At 37.6% G+C, this 21299-nt stretch overlaps 1 protein-coding gene across 2 annotated transcripts in view; it reads right to left on the bottom strand.

Moving 5' to 3' along the window:
• Positions 1-3808: 3808 nt before the first annotated feature.
• Positions 3809-21299, bottom strand: part of LOC122403565 (suppressor of lurcher protein 1-like) — a 240218-nt gene continuing 222727 nt past the window's right edge. For both annotated transcript variants that reach the window (XM_043407157.1, XM_043407158.1), the window contains exons 5-6: positions 13044-13291; positions 3809-5280 (exon numbers count right to left, since the gene is read on the bottom strand). In XM_043407157.1, the coding sequence (XP_043263092.1) occupies positions 5219-5280; positions 13044-13291 (310 nt within the window). In that variant the 3' untranslated portion in view covers positions 3809-5218. The remainder of the gene's footprint in view (positions 5281-13043; positions 13292-21299) is intronic.

The following is a 21299-nucleotide window of genomic DNA, read 5'->3' as shown; positions in this document are numbered from 1 at the left end:
TACTAAACGAACGTGGCGGGATTTTTGGTAAGAATTATCGACTACATGTAACTTTTTGCTCATTTGCATTTATTAAATCATTCCTTACTTTTCTTAAATAATGTTCTGATAATGTATTATATTCGTATTGCAAATAATTGAATATCTCTTATTACTAAACTTAACACAAACTATTCAATTCTATTCGGATTAGGGTCTAGTGAAATGAAATGTATGAAAAATAGAATAAAAATCTCAGAGTGTTAGTTGATAAAGGTTAGGTGTATTACCCGATAACATTAATCGCAGCTTCGGGAAGATTTCGATCATTTCAGGTCTATTTGAAAGTACTATATGTATATACAACGCATAAGATATGAAGAAAGTATCATGAATAAACTAAGATTATTGATTGTAGGAGTTGGTAGAACTCATTGAAAGAATACAAAATCCTAATAATCATATCTCTGGACAGTAATAATTTTTAAAACTCATTTTCTGTGTATTACAATAGATATTAACGAAGGAGTACTACAATTTTAATCTGTAAATTTTTAGAGGCTATTATACCAACCTAATTTAGTCTCTAAGTAACTAAGATAAAGTTATCAAATAAGAAACCTTCGATACTTACAATCAACACTGTCAATAATTCATACTTTTCCTAATTGAAAACCCAATCTAACTCAGGTTCCAAGCACTATAATAAATATATTGAAGAAGAAACTCTTTAATTATAATCTGTAAATGTTTATTATTTCATTTGCATTTCTTAATTTATAACCCAACGTAACTTAGGCTCCAAGCGCACTGATAAAAACGGTAATTAAAAAGAACGTTTCGATAACAATCTGCATTTGCTGTTCCAATCTTGCGATATAGATCTCAATTTAATTATTAATTTCAAATATTTCCGTTATGGGAACAACGATCCGATACGTTTACTCTCAAATGGTACTCGAAGTCATCGAAATCAGCTCGTCGTTAAGAAAAGATATCCACGTGTTACGTTACGGATTCGTATGCTAAGATTTATTAGGACAGTAACGATGATTGCATTACAGTTCAGTAACTTATGCGTGAGATGATTTGGCAAGAGCCTCAAAACAGAATAAGAAAATACATCCGCCACCAGCGGATACCATAGTCGTTGCTCCGATCAACGTACGCGCCTTGTCCGGAGCACGACTATGATGCTTTTGAGTAGTTTTAACCGCAGGACAAAGTGTGTGGAGCGCCCCAGGCGCGACTTCGTTAACTTGCAGATCTGAGTGACACACGGCGTGTAAGGATAAAAGTTTCTTTTTTCTTTTTTTTTAATTTTTCTCTCTTCCTTTCTTTTATTTCTCTCTTCGGTTTCGTTTCGGGCTCAGGAACTTGCTGCTAGGCTGCCCCTGAACGTCCTGCCTAATTACGGAGCGCTTTTTGTTGTTGAGTTCGTGGATTCGCGATAGGTTCGAAGTGTTTTTAATAAACTATTCAGCTAGTTGAGTCGTTCTTGTACACATAGATCCTTCTTAAACGTATAGAGTCGTACTAATCGTCGCGAGCTCAACGCAGGTGTCTCGTCGTGGCAAATTAATTCTGCATAGAACGACAATAAAGTATTCTGACTACGTTCGAAAGCGATCGCGTATACTGAATCTCTTGCCGTAGACTCTGTACAGCTTCTAATACGGTTGTTAATTTTCATCCGGGCATTAATCGCGACACGAAACAAACGAATTTATATATATGTATATATATATATATATATATATTTATTTATATTAACGATTTTATCGCCTTAAGTAAATACGGTAACGAAATAGAGTGCGGAACGAAAGGGCACAATCAATATCGTAGGACGAAAGAAAGATCAGTCCTGAAAGGAATTACGTTCGCGATTACGCGACATATTCGCGTTCTTACTTACTGCTAGTACCACGTTCTCCTTAATTCGGTACTGATCTTTCTTTATCGCTAGAATAGACTCAGGTGGGTACGAGCGAAAGCTACGACTTACCGTTTTTTTTCGGTTAACTCCGTTACATCTGAGCTTATCGGTACGGAATAAAACGGCACGGCAATGTATTTAGTAGACAGCAGCTCGAACGGGTTAAATGTAACAGTATTTACAACGTGATACTTACATACAAGCATTTCATAGTGCCGATTTAGGTGTACAACTTCCTAATAGTGTTTTTCGCCGCCATCATCCCTTATAGACAACATATAAGTAACAACGAACGGAAGTTTTATAACTTGCTCATATACATCGTACGGTTCCGTCTTGTACTCTTTCTCACACGCTTGGGGACGTTCAAATCGTAATGGCACAGTCACGCTAATTTTCCGTTTATCGTTATCCTTTTTTATAAATCAATCAGAAACTCGGGAGAAGTAGTCAACGCATTATAAACCTATTAAAAAATATTCACAGTAGTCTAACATACACAATGACAGTATTGCTCTACCTATACTTATGTATCACGGGGGTACATAAATTTGATATCGAATTCGTGAGAGTTCAATCTTCGTGAAACGGTTCTTTCTTTCCTTTTCCGTTTACGTCGAGCTTAGACGATGGTCGTTTTCCGTTTTCCGGTTTTCACGCGTTTGAAGCACGTTCGTTACGCGGTTTATTTTATCGACGCATTCTCGACCGACGTCGTCGTTGTAAAAACCACGCGAACCGTCGTTGTCGCTGTTATATTTCCCGCGATAAGCCCGGGAAACCGGGCACGGCTTGTAGTTCGCGGAGTTTAGAGTTTGAAATAATTTTCTGGAAAAGTGGCGGATCTTTGTGTGATAAAGTTTCGCGGAACTATCGTTAACTCTAACGTTAATGACTTTCTGCCCCGACAGCGTCGATGTCTCTCTTCGCGCGCCACCCCCCCGTCGCTTACATCGATCGTTAAACATTTATCTTTATTGATTGCTTGTTACGTGGACAAAGTTTGAACGTTGAAATTTGTGTATCGTATTTCATCCACCGACTACAGTTCGTTATTTTGTTTTTATTAGAGTCTGGCAGTTTGCACGTTTCGTTGACAGTTCAGTTTTCTTTCGATCAGGAGCCATGTTTGTCGCGTGTCGTTCGATGTTTCAGTGGGTCACGAAAGCATTCCTGTTTTGTAAAAATTTCGATTTCAAATGGTTTATATATTGGACTAGAGAATTGTTAGAAAAAAAACAGTTTGTTATTCGAAAATAAATAGTAGAAAGATTGATGCTCAATTTGAAATCCGGCATTAAGTGACACAAAATCGACTTCGAATTTAATGATTATTACGTATATAGTATTCATAAAATGAAGATTAAAAATATGTGAAATTGCAAGCATTTATTTATTAAATTTGGCCGAAAATGTTTCTCTGCGTTATTAATGCATTTATACGTCATAAGCGTTAATTGAGATGTTTCGCGTATGCGCGTTTAGGGAAAAGAAAGGAATCCCTGGGTATTGATACCAACTCTGGGCCTCGGAGCAATTCATTAATCGTGGCTATTCGTGCATTGCATAAAATATGTGCAATCGAGTACAATTATATTTAATATAGTATTTTATTCATATAAATATATAAACTGTATAGGTATCGTGATAGTTTTTGCCATCACTTTTAACTACGATTGTATTATTGCTGAATGTTTGAAAAACGAATCATATTTTTATATGACACGAATACTAGCGTAACTCACTGCACGAACAACTTGCGTTATCTAACTCATACTTGTATGCATAATAAATTAAAGAAAAGATTTTGCAATTATTTGAAAAATTTACATCGCGTAAGGTTATACTAAACATGTATGTATTCGCCTCTGCAAAGCATTTATGCGCGTTCAGAAAATTATTTCAAACTGTTTTTCGATAACGTTATTGCTCTTCCTTCGAATAATTCAATGTCGAACATCTCCCCGATGCAATGACCATCCTTAATAATACTCGTTCCAATTAACGAACACACACACATATTTTATTAAATCCGGCTAATTAAGTTTCCACGCTGAATTCGAATCGTTGCCGCGTTTCTCATACTCCCCGGCATTTGATCGTATCGAAATCTCGATCGAAATCCGTTAATCGTAAATCCTCTTCCCTTTTGGCCAGTTCGAACGTTAATTCGTAACCGGTATCGGCCAAACTATTCATGATTCCACGAATATCTATATTTTTCTCGCGTATATTCAGACTTGTATACGTTTCCTAATAAAACTAAGAAGGAATGGAAACATCACAGTCGTATAGAGGATGTAATAATAAATATGTCCGTAGTGTATCGTGTATTTAGGAAGGCGAATTTTTTCGTGTCTCTTTGTTCACTGTACGTATGACTTTCGAGTAATTCGTCGGACAGATAGTTCATAGCGATTTAATAAATTCGTTTACGTACGAGGAGGAAAACATTAACAATTCAGCACTTTTGAATACGCCGCGCTACAACGAATCATATACATATCCCATTACTCGTACAACTCTCCTAATATCCTCTCTTCGTACGTGTTCATTAAATTAAGTACACTATCAGGGAATTCCTCAATGCGAAAATACAAAGGTTACGAACGTGCATGAGATTTGGTTGAATTTAATGTTTGGTTCGATTGTACCATGTACGTTGGTCAGCAATACTGGCCACTGGAATGGCGTGAGGACAATTCCAAGAAAGAAAATTTCTTATTGCGTCATTAGACATATTTCGAAAAATATTCCCAAGTGTATGAACTATAATTTTAAGTTATTTTCAATATTCTAACGTAGGGTTAACCATCAAAATTGTGGAAAGAATCAATTACATTAATCTTGTTTGTCAAACTACGAAAGGAGAGCGATAGCTCGTATTCCAGAGAACAATTTGGTATTCTCGAAGCAAGTGAACAGTAAAAAGGAATTATTTCTCACGAGGTGCATCGAGGTTCGTGAACTTTTGAATTTTCTTGGCGAGAATTTTCCCTTGGTAAGTTCGAATACTTTATTGCCAGTAGGTATATCTCTCCATGGTGGTCATCGTAAAATGATGGAGAACGATCGTCATTGGGTTAGAGCGGTGATAGACCTAATAAATGAATTACGATGTCCCGTGTGTCTTTATGGTGAACGGCCTTCGTATCCCTTTGGCAATATCAATGGCTTTTGCAAACAGTGCAGCCACTTTCCTTGGTACGCCGAATACTGGAGGATTTTGGATGGCTTCTGTCCTCGAAGTTATAGTTCGTTGTAAATTGAGCCAAGACCCGTCCAAGTAGTTACCGATCGTGATTAAAGCGAAACTCGACCAAAGAGAAGGGGGCTCGCGAGCACCAGCACCATCAGCGTTGTACCTTTAACAAAAAATAAAGCAGACAGACTTGTGATTACCTTGACGCGATCGAGATAACGACGTTCTAAACATCTTTTTACGCCCTAAACCCGGGATGGCCGACATCGATCCAGCTCTCAACGTAAGGAACAGCGGATACACGGCGCGATAACGGACATTCGCGATAACAAAAATAACTTCTGATACGCGTATCCGTTTTCCTTTCGTCTTCCTGTAAGTGCTCGTTCGGCGAAACAACCGCGATGAGACGAGGTAATAGCAGTATCTAATGGGATCAAGCTCAATATCTGGTCACGAATGTCGAACAACCGAAGTTTCGTTTCGTTAACGTCGAGTAATACGCGTAAAACTATATACAGTTAGAAAGGTGTGCATCCACTGCATAGTGCAAGATTTTTTACATATTTAATCTTTACATTATAAGTGACATTCGTAACGCGTCTATTTATGTATGTATAAGTTTGTAATTTCTAATACAATTTTGAGATTACGGATTCCACTTGTACAGATTTATTGGACTTCTCTTACACACGCATTTCTGTATATACGAATGCCACTCTCCCGCAATGGTAGTGTATGTTCGTGTACCCGATATTAGAGCCTGAGGCTGGCTCGAATGGGTACCTGAGACATCTAAATTCTCGGGCAACCCAATCGTTCCGAGTAACTCGACACGTCCGAATTAATCCGGAAGAGGAAGCAGGCAGCTGTAAGCAGCACGGCCGGTAGGGCAAAATCGGGATTGTTTTACGTTTTCGTTACATATTTAATGATTCACGGTCATTTATATAATTAGGGGATACGCAAAATCTAATCCAAGACGCAAATATTTAATAATACAAATAGGTGACTCGAGGTATTTCTAAATATAAACAGAGAAAAGCAGAGATATTTTTAGGCACAATGGCACGTAATCGTAAGTTACTGCGTGAAAAATTCTGTAGCAATTTTGTTCGAGCGGAAGTCACAATATTTTCTGATAGTGAGAATAGATGTTCCCTCCTAACCTGTGTTGGAGGAATATCCAGAAAATGCCTCGTTACTAACGATAAAATTGAAAGATATAGGCAGTTAGCGATGGCTATCTTATAATATTAGCGTTTCTTTCGCTTTCAGAAAAATATTAGATTGTGCAATAAGTCCATTCCTGTCCAATGTGGTGTTTTAATTTTATTTTAAACTTTTATTGCATAACCGGTAGAGCATCGTTTATAATTTATCGTGCTGAAACTGTCAATGATTTGTTTTCTGAGTCGTAAACTTAATCGACCCGTTTAAAACGATCAGCATTAACACTCGATAAAATTTACAATTTAAATAGAGCGAGATCATGACTAAATCACAGCCCGGAACGTCGGTTCCCGGTTATTTACATTTCAAATTTTATTACTTGTTAATTCCGATCGTGTTTAATCGCGCTGATTAAGTCCACTAACAACTTATTAAAGAAAGTATCGTTCCCATATTTCGTAAAATGATTCAGGAACGAATAAAAATTTTTCTCAGTAGTATCTAATAGTTTCCCAATTATTTTACACATCGTTCGATTAGTACAACAAAAATTTGAATTAACAACAAAATAGTACATTAAAGAATATGATTCCTCGTGATTACATCAAGTCATCGAATATTTATATCATCAGCAATGAATATTTTATAAACGAATGACATTTTCTCCGGCCATTTGGTTTCGAATCAGACGCTTGTATGAGTTTACAAGCGGTGAACGAACATTTATGTATATCCTCGTAACAACGTACAATGCGGTACGCTTTTACGACGAGAGGGGCATCGCAGCGTTTCTCGCGTTGATCTGCATCGCAAACGACCTGCAGGGATTTTCGTTTTGTCGTGACACAGACCATTGGAAAAATCCGGCAACAAGGCACAGCCGAACGTACACCTTGCAAGTAATTGCATTCGAAGGTATGCAAGGGGGGAAAAAAGATCGACGCGATGCTCGGAACGGTTTCTGTTTAATAATGAATAGGAATGTAGCGCGATCCCCCGCTATCGTTTCACAGTAAATAATATACATCGATTATGTATTCGGGAATAATGAGCGCGTAGGGAAGAGCTGGTCATAATTCATATCAATGAAAATAACCAAATTTTATTCGAAATCTTTAATCTTGCAATTTTCTTTGAACGAGCAAAACATTGTAAATGAACCTCGTTCGATTTTGGCTATGTTTGAAATTATCCATGCGCGTTTGGATCGATTTGGATAAACGAGGTTCCATTGTAATAGATTTTTTCAGAAAATAGTAAGTAAAGAAACGAGTCTAACAGTTTCCATTACAGAATTCTGATTTTGATTCAGTATATAGAATCATTTCGTTTCTTTTGTTAATAATAAGAAAACTATGGTAGATGCCATTCTCTGACATAAAACGTCGTCTTCTTTACACTCTGATAACATTGTTAATTATTTGAATCCGAAAGATAGTTTTTTTTAAATTATATACGTTTGGTCACGTAATATGTGGAATCTCTCGCAACCTCGACTATAAATGCACCGAGCCCCGTGTTCCATTTACAGAATGTTCGCAAACAATGTTGTCCAATTCAATTTTATTAGCCGCGCTTGGGACCTGGCACGAGTAATAATTGCCTTCGTTTAGTTTTTCCAAATATGGAGAGAAGAGGAGTTCAATTACTGGCCGGGATCTGTACGGGAGAATTGAGCCGGACGCATTAATTACTTTCATGATCGACTAAATTGCATGAGCTGATGCCAGCGAATCGTACTGTTTGCTTGGTTGTTTACGCCGCTGCCGTTGCTGGCGTTACATCCACGGAATTTTCTTTTTAATTTAACTTGCAATTTCCTTTGCTATTTTTCTACCGATTCTTGTTGCGTTTGAATCCCTGCTCTATCGCGGAGAAAGCAGCGAGCGAGAAACAGCACTGATTGCCGCGAATTAGTCCTCGGACAGGACCAATTTGTCTAAATTTGTTTACCAATCTGTACACCGTGGCAGTTTCTGTCAAACACAGAAAGAATTATTTCTAAATCCCCTGTCTTTTCAACGGTTTTCAAGATACCATTATAGAATGAACGTTTGGAGGGTAATTTTATCCCTTAAGTTTAAATTAAAAATTAACTTTATACGATCTTGTATTCTTTTAATTTCCTTTTGCATAGAAAAATGTTTGTGAATCGAAGTTCTTGGAGGATACGAGTAGATATATAAAGGGTGAAAAGTACAACAAGGATCGAATAGATGATGTTTGATAGACGATGAATACGAAGAATCGATCGTCATTTCACCCTCAATGGAATATTACTTTCAGCGAACAAAGCGGAACAGAGTATTCCGGTGCAGCGTAAATAGGGTGAATTTAAATTAATGTAAATGATACAGTGTAGTATCGGTACAAGACCCACGGCTATTGGAACAGCCCATTGCGATTTGTATTTAATGTGTCGTTACATGAATTAAATTCATTAAATTAATCTACGGATATTCTCTATTCGGCGCTATTTGATAAAATACGCTATAACCGATCGCATTTGCGTTCTCGCCGCCGCCGTTTGAAAACCCACGACTCATTTATTAGGACTACTTGTTGATGTTACTAATATTTTTCGATTTTTTTTTTTACACACCCCCATAGTACCTGTTGTATCGTTTTTATATGCAAATGTAATTAGTTTTCACATACGATCGCTGTACCAATTTCGGAGATTATACCGCAATCCTGTTACGGTAATTTCGATTCCATTTAACTTTCACGAGATTCAATCGAACAACCTATTTCGATTTCTTCCCAGGATTAATCTCTTCATCGATTTATTCATAAATTATGAAACACGAGTGGTCGTGCGCGGATTATTGCATACGGTAATGAATAGCGTTTATTAATCGTATCGATTACACGGGTCAATCTAGAATCGAACATTTCGTGCTACGCGGTCGAGATATCTGTTTAACCAAGTATTTTATCATGTTTCATGGGAATAATCGAATGTCTCGTGTTTTAAATCGACCGTCCAAAATAATTTTACGGGAAAGTGGTTAAAATAGAGGTGTGCGTGATAATTAAGTATGTTACAATTGTATTACGTTGATCGTAACGAGAAAACATCGATATTTGTTTGTTCGAACGAAGACTTCTCGAGATGTGAACGAAGGCTGACTTTTCAGTAATGTTTACAGGTCTACGGGAAAGGCTTTTATCAAAAATTTGATTGTAAGGCAGGACTGAATCTATTCACTCGGGATTGTGCTTTCACTGGAAGGTATTTTATAAGATAGTGTCGAAGAAAGAGTCGACTTGGGACATCTCACACCAGTTGCTCTGTTGAGGAGAACTCGTTCACATCTTACCGCCTTGGCGGCTCGAATGCTCGTAGTCCGACAACATTCAGCGAAAGTAGTGATGTGTTTGAGCATGTCGCACGAATCTTTGTTCCAATATGCATTTCTTTGATAAACTGGACGGTACGCATCGAATTCATTTATGTGGTTTACTACATACTGATCTGATTCCAGCAGTAAATAAAACTTTCACGAAAATGAATAAAATTCATAAAAAATAGAAATTGTTATGTAACAAGAATATACCAAAAAAGTTCTGTTATTTGTATTTATTATTCTCATATCTTTTATTCGAAATAAAATACTGTGTTTAACAGGAAATCTATTCTGAAATTCTAGACTATCCATTCCATAAGAACAGTTTTGGAAATAATTTTTAATGGTAAATTTGCAAATTATATTTTCAATCACTGTATCCGTAAATATTTACGAATACGATAGGAGCGTAGTCGTAATCCATGAACTTTCAAATAAATTTTTCTCAAAACAGCAATTCCACACGGTGAAGTTTCATTTGTAACGATCGACGCTATTTTCTCGAGCGATTATCTGCTTTTCGATTGTTCCTCGAATTATGTCCCAGTAAATATGAAAGACAATTCGCATTATTTATGGGATTACCTGGTATTAAAGATATTGGATTACGTTGGTAATTGAAGACGGGGAGGTAGATAACTATTAAGCGTCCAATAATGGCCGAAGAAGTAACAAAAGCGTCTCGAATCTCTGGCATTCGGTAACGATCGCCAATGAAAACGAATAACGGTTTCCTATCGCGATTTAATTTGGCAGGTGGTAGCGAATTGCTCGATATTAATTGATTTCGCTCGACGGGCTGCGCGCGAATCAGGTGTATTAATTCACGTTCTCATAAATGCGAACTTTCTGCCGCGATGTGTTTGCGAGAATCGAAGAAAAAGAAGCAACGCTGACTGCGCCATTTAAAGTATATCGTTCCAATGGTTTCTGTAAGTTTGTTCGGCTTCCCTTTATGCTCGGGAAACTTGATTCTTGTCTTTACGATTGGTTTGTATTCCGCGTTTTACAGCGCATCTAAATGGCGAAAAAAGAATTCGTCCATACACGGAATATGTATTTTTTTTTTATTCTTGTTTGTTTTTGTGCCACACGCGCATACGCATACGGTGTATGGGTAATATTATGAAAACGAAAGAGTTCGTATGGGAAACTTTTTAAATAAAAAGCTCACGGTACGCGCACGTAGCATATTCAGAATTTAATTGCCTTCTCTTCGAAACCATTGTTCTAATGTGATGAAATTTGTGTGAAATGTTATTGTTGAAATGTATGAAAGATACTTATTAAAAAGAAACCAACAAAATAATTTCGAATCTCTAGTATTATATTTAAAATCTGAATTTCAAAAGAATTTCTTATTTTATTCTATTAAAAGTTTTATCATTTCAACGTTGGCGTGCAATTTATTCAAATTTGCCATATTCATTTCATTTCATGAAACTGCTGCAATTATTACCGGCACTTCTATAAGCAAATGCGGGTTTTAATTATTAATCAACGTCTAAACACAATTTGAACATATATATTAATATATAATGTTACAATGTTAATGCGTTGCCACTGTGTTTTTCTCGTGGCGAATGCGTTATCATGTGTCATTATGAATACGTGAATATGTCATTATAAATATAGCCTTGTGTCAATTTCTGGCAATTATAAATTCAAGTTAAGAAAAGCTTTCTCGTCTGCACGAAAGTGTGGATAACAAAATGAATGTGATAACTTATTTGCATTGCAAACAGAGAAATACTTTTATACATTTCGCCCCGGTAATTATGGTACAACCGGGATGGAGGGTGATTCTACGAGACAAAGTGAGCCAAAATTGTTGGATAAAATTTTTTCATATAACGCTTCGTTCTCGACATAATCGGGTTTGAAAATTTCTCGCATACGCGTGTGATTGAACATGATTTGTTTCGCGCGTCTGTCCCGTGGCTCACTATTTCTACTTGCGTCCAAATTGTACTTTATTGCACGCGTGCCGAATACATTTTCAAAGTCAATTCTCTCGAAAACAAAAGGTACGCATTATCAAATTTCATTTCATACGTTCCGAACAAAGAATAATATTTTCAACTTTTGCCTACTTTTGAAACGTATAGAAAATAAATCCACCAACGGAAGAACGTTATCCCCTGTGTATTCTTTGTGGTTTGTTGGCTATAAAAGTACCATTTACACTTTTCGTACGTTGTCTAAGAATTTATTTACCTGAAGTGGAACCCGGTATTTTCACTTGCCCCGATAAGTTAAATTAAAGTACGATCGACTCTTTCGACGGTGTGGGGCTTATTGATATTTGAGACTGAAAATGCAATAATATCTGGCACGTGCAAAGCTTAAAATTACAAGAAGCATCACCTAAGGGCAGGCATCGTTTCCTGTTTCGCGCTGTGCTCCCGATTCGTCCGATTTACGTACGATTAAGCAAACGAATCCGTTTTCCGAGTGATTTAATAATGGAAGTGTGTACATAAAAATTCGATTTCCTCTATCAATATCTGCAGGGCAGAGCGGGGGGGGGGGGCCGTCTACTGCAAATCCTATTATAAATCGCGTACAATCTTTTTTACACCGACGCGAGCTTCCGCTGTTTTGGATGTAAACTGTCTATTATTCACAGGATTTCGCGATAAACCGGTCGAATCCGACGAGGGTGCTTGATTTTTTAAAGCTGCATCCGGGATTCCGCGCCAATGTTTTGTAAAAAGTTGGAGAACTTCTGTGTTCGACGGTAAACCTCCTTTCAGCGCATGAAAATATTATAAATGCGTGTATCGAACGTTTCGCGATGCAGAATTGTAACGGTCTTTGCATTGCAAACTATGTGTCGTGAGCCCACCCAGCTTCATATCGTGTTTCTAAGTACTAGTATCAGCTGCACGACATCGATTCGTTCATCAGAATATGCATTACAACGACCAGACTGCTTCTGGAGTTCGTACGCAACTCTTCCACCGTCAGGCATCTTCTTTAAAATGTTCGTTAACCCCCAAACTCTCGACTTTACTTCTTGAAAGTTGTATAATACTCTTCGGCGGATTTAATTAAAATATATTTTTAAAATAGTATTAACACGCAATTCTTTCGAAGTTTATACTGGCGCTAAAGAACGGTTTATTTAAAATAAGTTTGACAGGTTTGTGTTGACAGGTTTTGTCGTAATGTAATTATTTAGAAAAATTAAGTATACTTTGCCCGTGCATACTTTTAATTAGCTACACTTTTCACAAATTAATAGAAAGCGTTTATACTAGTATTTTAGAAATCTCATTTCAGTTTCCCTGTGTACGGAAATTAACACGAAAGGGGTAAAAAGACCGCCATTGTGCGGGTAACGTAAAAATTCAAGTATGAAAGGGAACGAACGTCGGGAGGAAAAGAAGTTTAGTTTTACCTTTTAACGTTGACGCATTACTCGTCGGCGGCTTTGTTGTGTAATTTCCTTCCTCGTCTACAAACACGTAGCTGGCGTTAAATCCCATTCCGTCGTATCTGTCGTTGCTCTTAAAAGTCACGCGAAAGAACCTTCTGTCACTCGCGACATCGAACTCCTTCAGCTGACCACAACTTCTCGGGTACTTTCGGTCCCTGGTCTTGTAATTCGAAAACTCGACGAAGTCGCTGGCCGAGACAGGGTCGCATCTGTAAAATCAATCACCCTTAAGTTATAATCCTTCACTAAACGACTTAATTCATCTTCTCTACGAAACGGGCCACCTGAGTATTTTTTTTTTATTCTGCGATAGAAGAACTATTCCATACATTGTTTGAATAGTTTTAAAGAACGCTCACCAAGGAAAATTGTGTTTCAATGCCATTATCGGTCAAAACATGCTCCAAAATTGTCGTTAAAACAATTTAACATCGTTACTCGAATTTTAATAGTTTAATGCTGTGAAACATTAATATTTTTTTTATTAAAAGACGGGAAAAAGACATTAAAAGTGTCAAAAACATTTGATCGAACAGTTATAGTCCGGGCCACAATATAGCGAGGTCGTAAACCAAACTGTCGAGGGTTGGGACCGACATGACATCTGGCTTGAGGATACCTTTTTGAATGTCTTTCTGTGTCTGTAACTGCACTATCTTTTTTCATTTTCTACATGGATATATTATAAGCAGGTACATTAAGATATTGTTCAGCGCGCACACTTATCTTTTTCGATTCTGTGATGCGCTTCAAGCGGTAACTTAATAGCGCTTGAATATTTGGTGGTTGGTGTAATGATTGAGATACAATTAACTATTTTAATATTTAATAATCTATCTTAGTCTACTACAGTGAAGTCTTCACCTTTCTTGTTTAACCTTGCTAGCTGGTTTTAAAAAATGTTTATTTGATGGTAATCGATTCTAACTTTTTGTTGTTATGCCTCTCCCCGTCAGAAAAGCTACCCTTAAATACAAATCGGCCTTGGATTCTGACGGGGATGAGGCACGCGGATTGGCTGCTGTGGTATTTTGAATTTTGTCAGGGAAGGCGGTCGTTTTCCCTGATTGGAGAAGTATTTGTCGAAAATATTACAGGTGACCGCCTCCAAGCCATCGGTCACCGTTAGGTACCGAGGGCGCCATCGAATGACGTCCGGGAAATTCCGCGTGCCTCGACCGTAGCAGGTAATAATTTTTATGAAGCGCCTTGACCTTACTAACAAGGAACCATCGCAAACGGTCCGGCTTCGATTTTGATGAAACTTTGTACACTTATAAAGCAGCCAAAAATAATCGACACGTATTTTTTTTTAGCTGCGGTAACTCGAGTTTAAGGGGTGAAACCACCCCTTGAAGTTTTGCCTCGAAACGGCTATCTCGAAAACGGAAAGACATACAAAAAAATTGTTAGTGGGCGAGGTTGATGGTTTCTTATGTACAATAACATGGTGTTAAAAAATTTAAAAAAATACAATTTGTTTATAACAAAAAAAAATTTATTAACTTAATTTTTCATTTTATTGAAATTTTCATAATGACAAAAAATGACGAGCATTTTATTCCAAATCCATTGGTATGCGATTTTTTAAAATTGCCTCCTACAGTTTTGCAGATTTTGATGATTTACATCTTGCGCGCACATTCATTATGGTAGTAGCCGTTCTAACTTTGATTTTAATGAAGCACTGTAGGCTTGCACTACTTCTAGAGGACAAAATCGGGAAAAATACAAGAATACCAATTTGTTGATGGAGGCTTCGTTAAGAAATTATTAACGTTTAAAGTTCCGCCCGTACTGAATTTTTTTCTCCGAAATGCCCAAGATTTCGGGGGAATGTGTAATGACCAAAAATGATTGTAATCGACCCTTGCAACCGAAAATAATTTTTTCAGAATAGTTTGAAATTTATTAATTTTGTTGAAAAATTTCACACATTCTCGAATTTTTTTCTCTAAAGTGCCTAGGATTTCGGGGGTATATATATTGACCAAAAATGATTGAAATTGACCCCCGCAGATGAAACTAATTTTTTTTTTTCGCTGAAAAATTGAGGCACCTACGGCCCTGTGTATTTTTCTTAAAAATTCGTTTTTCATTTTTAATAATTTTGTTTAACGCCCTACAAAAAAGTTGGCCAATACTTTTTTGTAGGTACCTATGAGCTCTACTTCAGAAAAAAGTTTCATTGAAATATATTCACTATTGTAGGAATTATGGCTGTTTGAAGATTGGACCATTTTTATGGGGTTTTTCTCATTTTGCGGGGTCAAGGATCAACTTTTTGCATATTTTTGCGATTTCTACGTATTCTTGATTAAAATACGCGTCGTTTGCATTCTTGAAAATTAAAATCCTTCAATCTGTTCAGAAGTTATGACATTTTAAAGATTCGCATGAAATTTTCGGCCAACATTTCTGGCCATAAATTACATTTTCGATTAGGAATTTTTTTCTCGAAAGTGCGTAGGATTTCGTGGGTATATGTATTGACCAAAAATGATTGTAATTGGCCCCCGCAACCGAAAATAATTTTTTCCTGGAGGATTTGAAATTTTTTAATTTAATTTTTTAATAACTTTTTAACGAAGGCTCAATCAACAAATTGATATTCTTGATTTTCGTCTTATTTTGGCCTCTAGAATCTCCCATTAAAATTTTTCCCAAGGGTGGCCGAACTTTTCCAAATCCATTGGTATGTAATATTTTAAAATTGCCTCTTACAGTTTTGCAGATTTTGATGATTTGCATCTTGCGCGCACATTCATTATGGTAGTAGCCGTTCTAACTTTGATTTAGTGCAAGCCTACAGTGCTTCATTAAAATCAAAGTTAGAACGGCTACTACCATAATGGATGTGCGCGCAAGATGTAAATCATCAAAATCTGCAAAACTGTAAGAGGCAATTTTAAAAAATCGCATACCAATGGATTTGGAATAAAATGCTCGTCATTTTTTGTCATTATGAAAATTTCAATAAAATGAAAAATTAAGTTAATAAATTTTTTTTTGTTATAAACAAATTGTATTTTTTTAAATTCTTTAACACCATGTTATTGTACATAAGAAACCATCAACCTCGCCCATTAACAATTTTTTTGTATGTCTTTCCGTTTTCGAGATAGCCGTTTCGAGCCAAAACTTCAAGGGGTGGTTTCACCCCTTAAACTCGAGTTACCGCAGCTAAAAAAAAATACGTGTCGATTATTTTTGGCTGCTTTATAAGTGTACAAAGTTTCATCAAAATCGAAGCCGGACCGTTCGCGATGGTTCCTTGTAAGTCATGCAAGACGAAATAAAACTGAAAAATGTTTAAGCCTAAAATAGAGAACCAAATTGCGGATTATAGAACGGCGTGGAAGACAACCAATGGTCGATGGCTTCATAAACTTATTCTTGCTACGGGTCAGGAGGGTTTCTTTAGACCTTTTGGCGGGCGTACATGGGTCCCGCTGTAATTAATGTTGTTACCTGGTAACAGATATTAACACTAGATTTACAGAAGCCGTCAATTTGACGGATGTTTGATTCCATATTTAAAATTGCAGAACGCGTAAATATTTTTTAACAACTTATGTTGAATTTGATTGATGCAATGGCATGAATACTTATTCTAATTAAAAAAAAAAAATCGTATTGTAAGGTAATCGTCAACATGAAAGGTATCAATAAATATACGCGCGATCAATGCCCGTAAATCTAGTATTAAAGACTTGAGTAAGACCTTTGCCTGTTACGATACCTCTAAAAATGGCGACACTAGATAAAACATTTCTTCGTAAGGCCCTTAGCTGTTCGTATTTCTGTCAATTCACTTGTTTCGGGTGCTGAAACGTGTAAATTTTGACACCTGCTCGAATTTACGACCTCGCTATATCGTGGCCCGGACTATACAGGGACAGTATCAATATTATCCGTCAAATTAATTATCGGAAGAAATTTTCAACCTGTTACTTCAAACAGTCGACATAGCACTATACAGAACTGTTGGTATAAACACGTTTCCCATTAACTCGTTTCCGTAGGGCGAAACACGCATTTAGAATCCCATTAAACGTTCATGGCATCTCCAGTTTCGGCTCGGAAGACAAGCTTTCGCCTAATCTTTTCCTTCATTTATAAAATACAATCGTGTGTATATATAATTCACGAGCGTCTAAGTTCCTCGATTATAACGTAAAATTTTCGTGAAAATTTCGTGTCGCGCGATCCACGGATAAATTGATATACACGGCGGTCGAAGTGTCCGAAGCAGACGAAACGAAGTCTCTTGAAATATTCACCTTATCAAGGGGGAATATCGAGGAGATTTCGAATGCTTTTTCTCCGTCTCCTTGCGCGTGATCGTAAATTGCTTTCATAGCCGTGGACCGGCAATTCCATAAGTAATTCAATCTTGGCTCTTCCCGCGCATAACTTTAATATACATGTGTAACCAGGCCGCGTACCATCCAGGCTTTACAATCAGAATCCTACGGATATTCCCGCCGTTCGCGGATTTTATTCCCCCGTTCCCCTCCCCCTCCCGGTTGCTCCCCATAAATATTTCCCGCCCGTTTTGCTCCCGGAGTCAACGGATCCTCCGATCACGTAATCCGCGATTAAAGTTCGGGGAGAATGGGCCAACCGTGGGGGCGTCAGAAATAACGCTTTATTTTTGCGGGCCACGGGTGTGCCAAGTTCGATTTTTTGTCCCGTTCGACTCGGCGCGAAAATAACTTTAATGGGGACGCGCTCGACCGAGGGCAACGGTCACGTATAGTGATGGGATCAACTTCAGTATGCGCAATAAGTCCTCTTACGCGAGCAATTAGCCCCGGAGCTTTCCTCCCGAGTCGAATCGCCACAATTAAACATGCGATGTATTATACGGCGAAGGAGAGATCGGTTCTCGCTTGAAAATGTGGTGAGCAAATGTACTTGCTCGGTTATTAGAAATAAAATTAACGTTGTTCAATTTTTATTAAATTTACCAAGCTCTATTTGGTACGTGATACGTTAAATATTTTAACGAGCGTAACCTATTAAAGTTTCCATTTAGGGGATACTCGTTCAGTATATTTTATTTATTACGGTTGGAAGATTCGAATCTGCTTGGAAGGTGTTTGATCCCATCGCTACGTAGTTCTCCGCCAATTGCGGTTACGGAAATAACAGAAATATTACGAAACCGTAGGGACTGTTACGATCTGCGTTCCGTAATTAAAGGCAAAAAGGAAGTGGCGATCCGCCAAATAAATGGAACTGATATCGACGATTTATGCGGTCGTTCGCCCCGGTCGAGGAATGCACCCGTTGCTGCAAATAATGTACAGCGGCTGTAAGAAATATTGATAACTGAACGATGACGCCATTATCGTGCAAAGGGCGAGATACATACACGTCGCGATCGGCTCCTTGTACCGATGACACAAGTGGCAATTCCTGTGATAGATCATCCGTTCGTTCTCCTCGTTTCGAGACATATATTTTGGACTGTTTACACACGGGTTTCCGGTTTACGAGTAGAAATGTATCCTTCTCGGTTGGCGATAGAAACGCAATAATCTGGCGAGGTGTCGCCGCGCTGCACTTCGTCTAATTGAACTTTCGTTCGAGCTGCAGAGTTTACGATTCGACGTTCTCGGAGGGAAATAAGCAAGATGAAAACCTTTGGTAATTCGAGAGACAGGTTTGCAATGATAGGTACGAGTATCTTCGATTCAAACTACGTTAAGAGATTTTGATTCGAACGGTCTCAAAATGTCTTCGAAGTTCCAGTGAATTCTCAGAAATCTTTCATGGGTAAATGTTTTCGAATTCTTGGTGATCTGGAAGGAAAGATAAATACGGGAACAAAGAATGTTCAAAGATTATAGAAGCACACAATAAAATTGTCACAAATTTTGAGAATAGCCAGAAAGTTTTAAGACTCGAGACACAAAATATTCAAGGCTCTCAAGAATAACAAGGCTATCGTAGTTCTGAGAGAGTTTCGAAGTCTCTCAAATCTTCATACTCTTAACTTGCTTGAAAATTTGCAAGTTGGAGCAGCGGAGTCCCACTATATCTTGAGTTAAGGAACGAATTTTTGTCTCGACATTTTGGCATATTCCTGGGAGTAATGGAGCTCTTAAAAGTCTAGAGACTGTTGAATGTTTTAGAGGCTTTGAATGCCTCGAAAATCTTGAAAGTTTTAAGTGTGATGAACGTCTAAAAAATGGAAGGACATTGTCTTTCCACCCATCCTTCCTAATACTGATTTCTATTATATAAATTAGCAAACTTAAAGACCTCTACATCGAAGCTACGAGTAAGTTCCAAAGTAAACACAAATTGTATAAGATCAATTTAATACTAAATTCTTTGGTAGTATGACGATAACAAGCAGTTCCAAGTTCGTTAAAAGTTTAAATGTCTTCGCGACTACCAACGACTTACTTATTGGGTTAAATTGCAAAACAGCCTAATTTGGTGAAAGCATCATTCTGCTCTATACACTTCGTCCGCGTACATTTTACTTTTCTCTTTTTATTTGGTGAACCAAGTCGTTAAATAAATACGAAAATTAACAAGATATATTTTTCGTTTCTTCGTTTCCAACTGTGTTTGTATCTGGTACAATAAATAGAAAAGATTGATGTATTCAGCATCATTTAGATTGATGTATTTAAATAATTCGACTTTGGATTTCATTGTTATTTGTAGTTCTTGTTCCATTTATGGTGCAGAGAATACTTTGAAAACCTTATATGCTGCGTGGAAAGCGTTTGCAAGCGCGTAGACAGATAATATAGGGCTGAGAGTGTGAAGCTTCACACCAATCAAAATCGATTCTGCCCTCCCTGTCTCCCCACCATTCGATTTCGAGAGTAGAGGGTCTCGAGTCCGTATAAATACAGGGCCGCGAGCCAGAGGAAATTAGAGAACTTGCGGAAGTACTATAGTGAGCTTGCGACTATTTCAAACTACAGGCGCTGCTAAGATACTTTTAACCAGCTCCTTAGTCATCCTTTTGAGGTAGCTCTGGCTAGCTCCTCGAATCTTCTGAGGTGGCTTTAATCAAGTCATTGTTCGCGACCAGGTAGCTTCGATCAGCTCCTTCTCCAATATTACACGCTTCGAAGTGGCTTAATCAGCTCCCTGACCACTTCTTTCGAATTAATCTCGATATCTATCAATGTCTGAATACCACACAATAACTACTGGAGTCTGAATGTTACATAAACCAGCATTTAATCGTCACGTACAGTGTAAGTCGTTTAAAATGATCCCTTCGAATAACTTTTGCACTGATAATTAAAAAATCAGGTTTTCTGTGGATAAAGGCGTAGAGAATATACGAAGATCAAGTTTACTTCTTTAAAAACCGCTGTCGGTTGGGCTAATTTGAAAATATTAAATTTAGGCCGTATTTCGGGCAACTCGAATCGATCGAAGTCGCGAGACCTACTTCGTGCTTCCTCTTGGCACGATTGTTTAAAAGTTCGGTAGGAAGTAGCAAAACACGACTAATTAGCCATCCGTGGTAATGAACGAAGGGCCACACAACATCATGGTTATTGATGACGATTTAATAAGATCCAATTAGGTCATTGCGTGGCCAGATTTTTCGTTTCTTTTTCCACGGTAGTCATTTCGATTTCGTTTACCTTAACATCGATCCGTGGATTATGTTTAACTTCCGTTGCTCTAATTAATGTGCTCGTTAATTAGTCAACCTACAGCAAACACTTCGACGTTTCGATGGACTTTCGGGCTATCGATTAAAGGACACCTTTGGACGTAGCGTCTTCGTCTCCAATAAGCAGCTCGAAACTTTGTTTGATGCAGTTTGATTTAGTAGAACGTCGAGCTACAGCAGGATTGGCTAATCGAACTAGTATCGATTTGGTACCAGTAGACTTCTAGTTGACTAAAGATGCTTACTCTGTCTCATCTCGTCTGGTCGAGTGACGAAAAGGTATTCGGTAAGCGAAATTCCAGCCACTATGAAGTTGTTGGATCATCGTTTGTGTTTGGTGACTGTATTTTTTTACGCTTGCGTCATTTGGAAGTTCGTTCTCTATTAGATTGCGTACGGAATTGGCACTGAATTTTCAGCCCACTTTATCAATTTAACAATTCAACATTTAAATCATTATTTATACTTTTTTAGTTTTCGAACAGTTAAACGAGATCAAAAATAACATTCCATGAAACCGATTGATCAAAATTATTTTGCAAATTACAGGATAA

Source organism: Colletes gigas, unplaced genomic scaffold (genome assembly GCF_013123115.1).
Source record: "Colletes gigas isolate AHSC1104 unplaced genomic scaffold, ASM1312311v1 Colletes_gigas_Sc00061, whole genome shotgun sequence".
NCBI classification, from domain to species: domain Eukaryota; kingdom Metazoa; phylum Arthropoda; class Insecta; order Hymenoptera; family Colletidae; genus Colletes; species Colletes gigas.
Note: the sequence above shows the minus strand (reverse complement) of the source record. Positions and strands in the feature narration are given on the sequence as shown.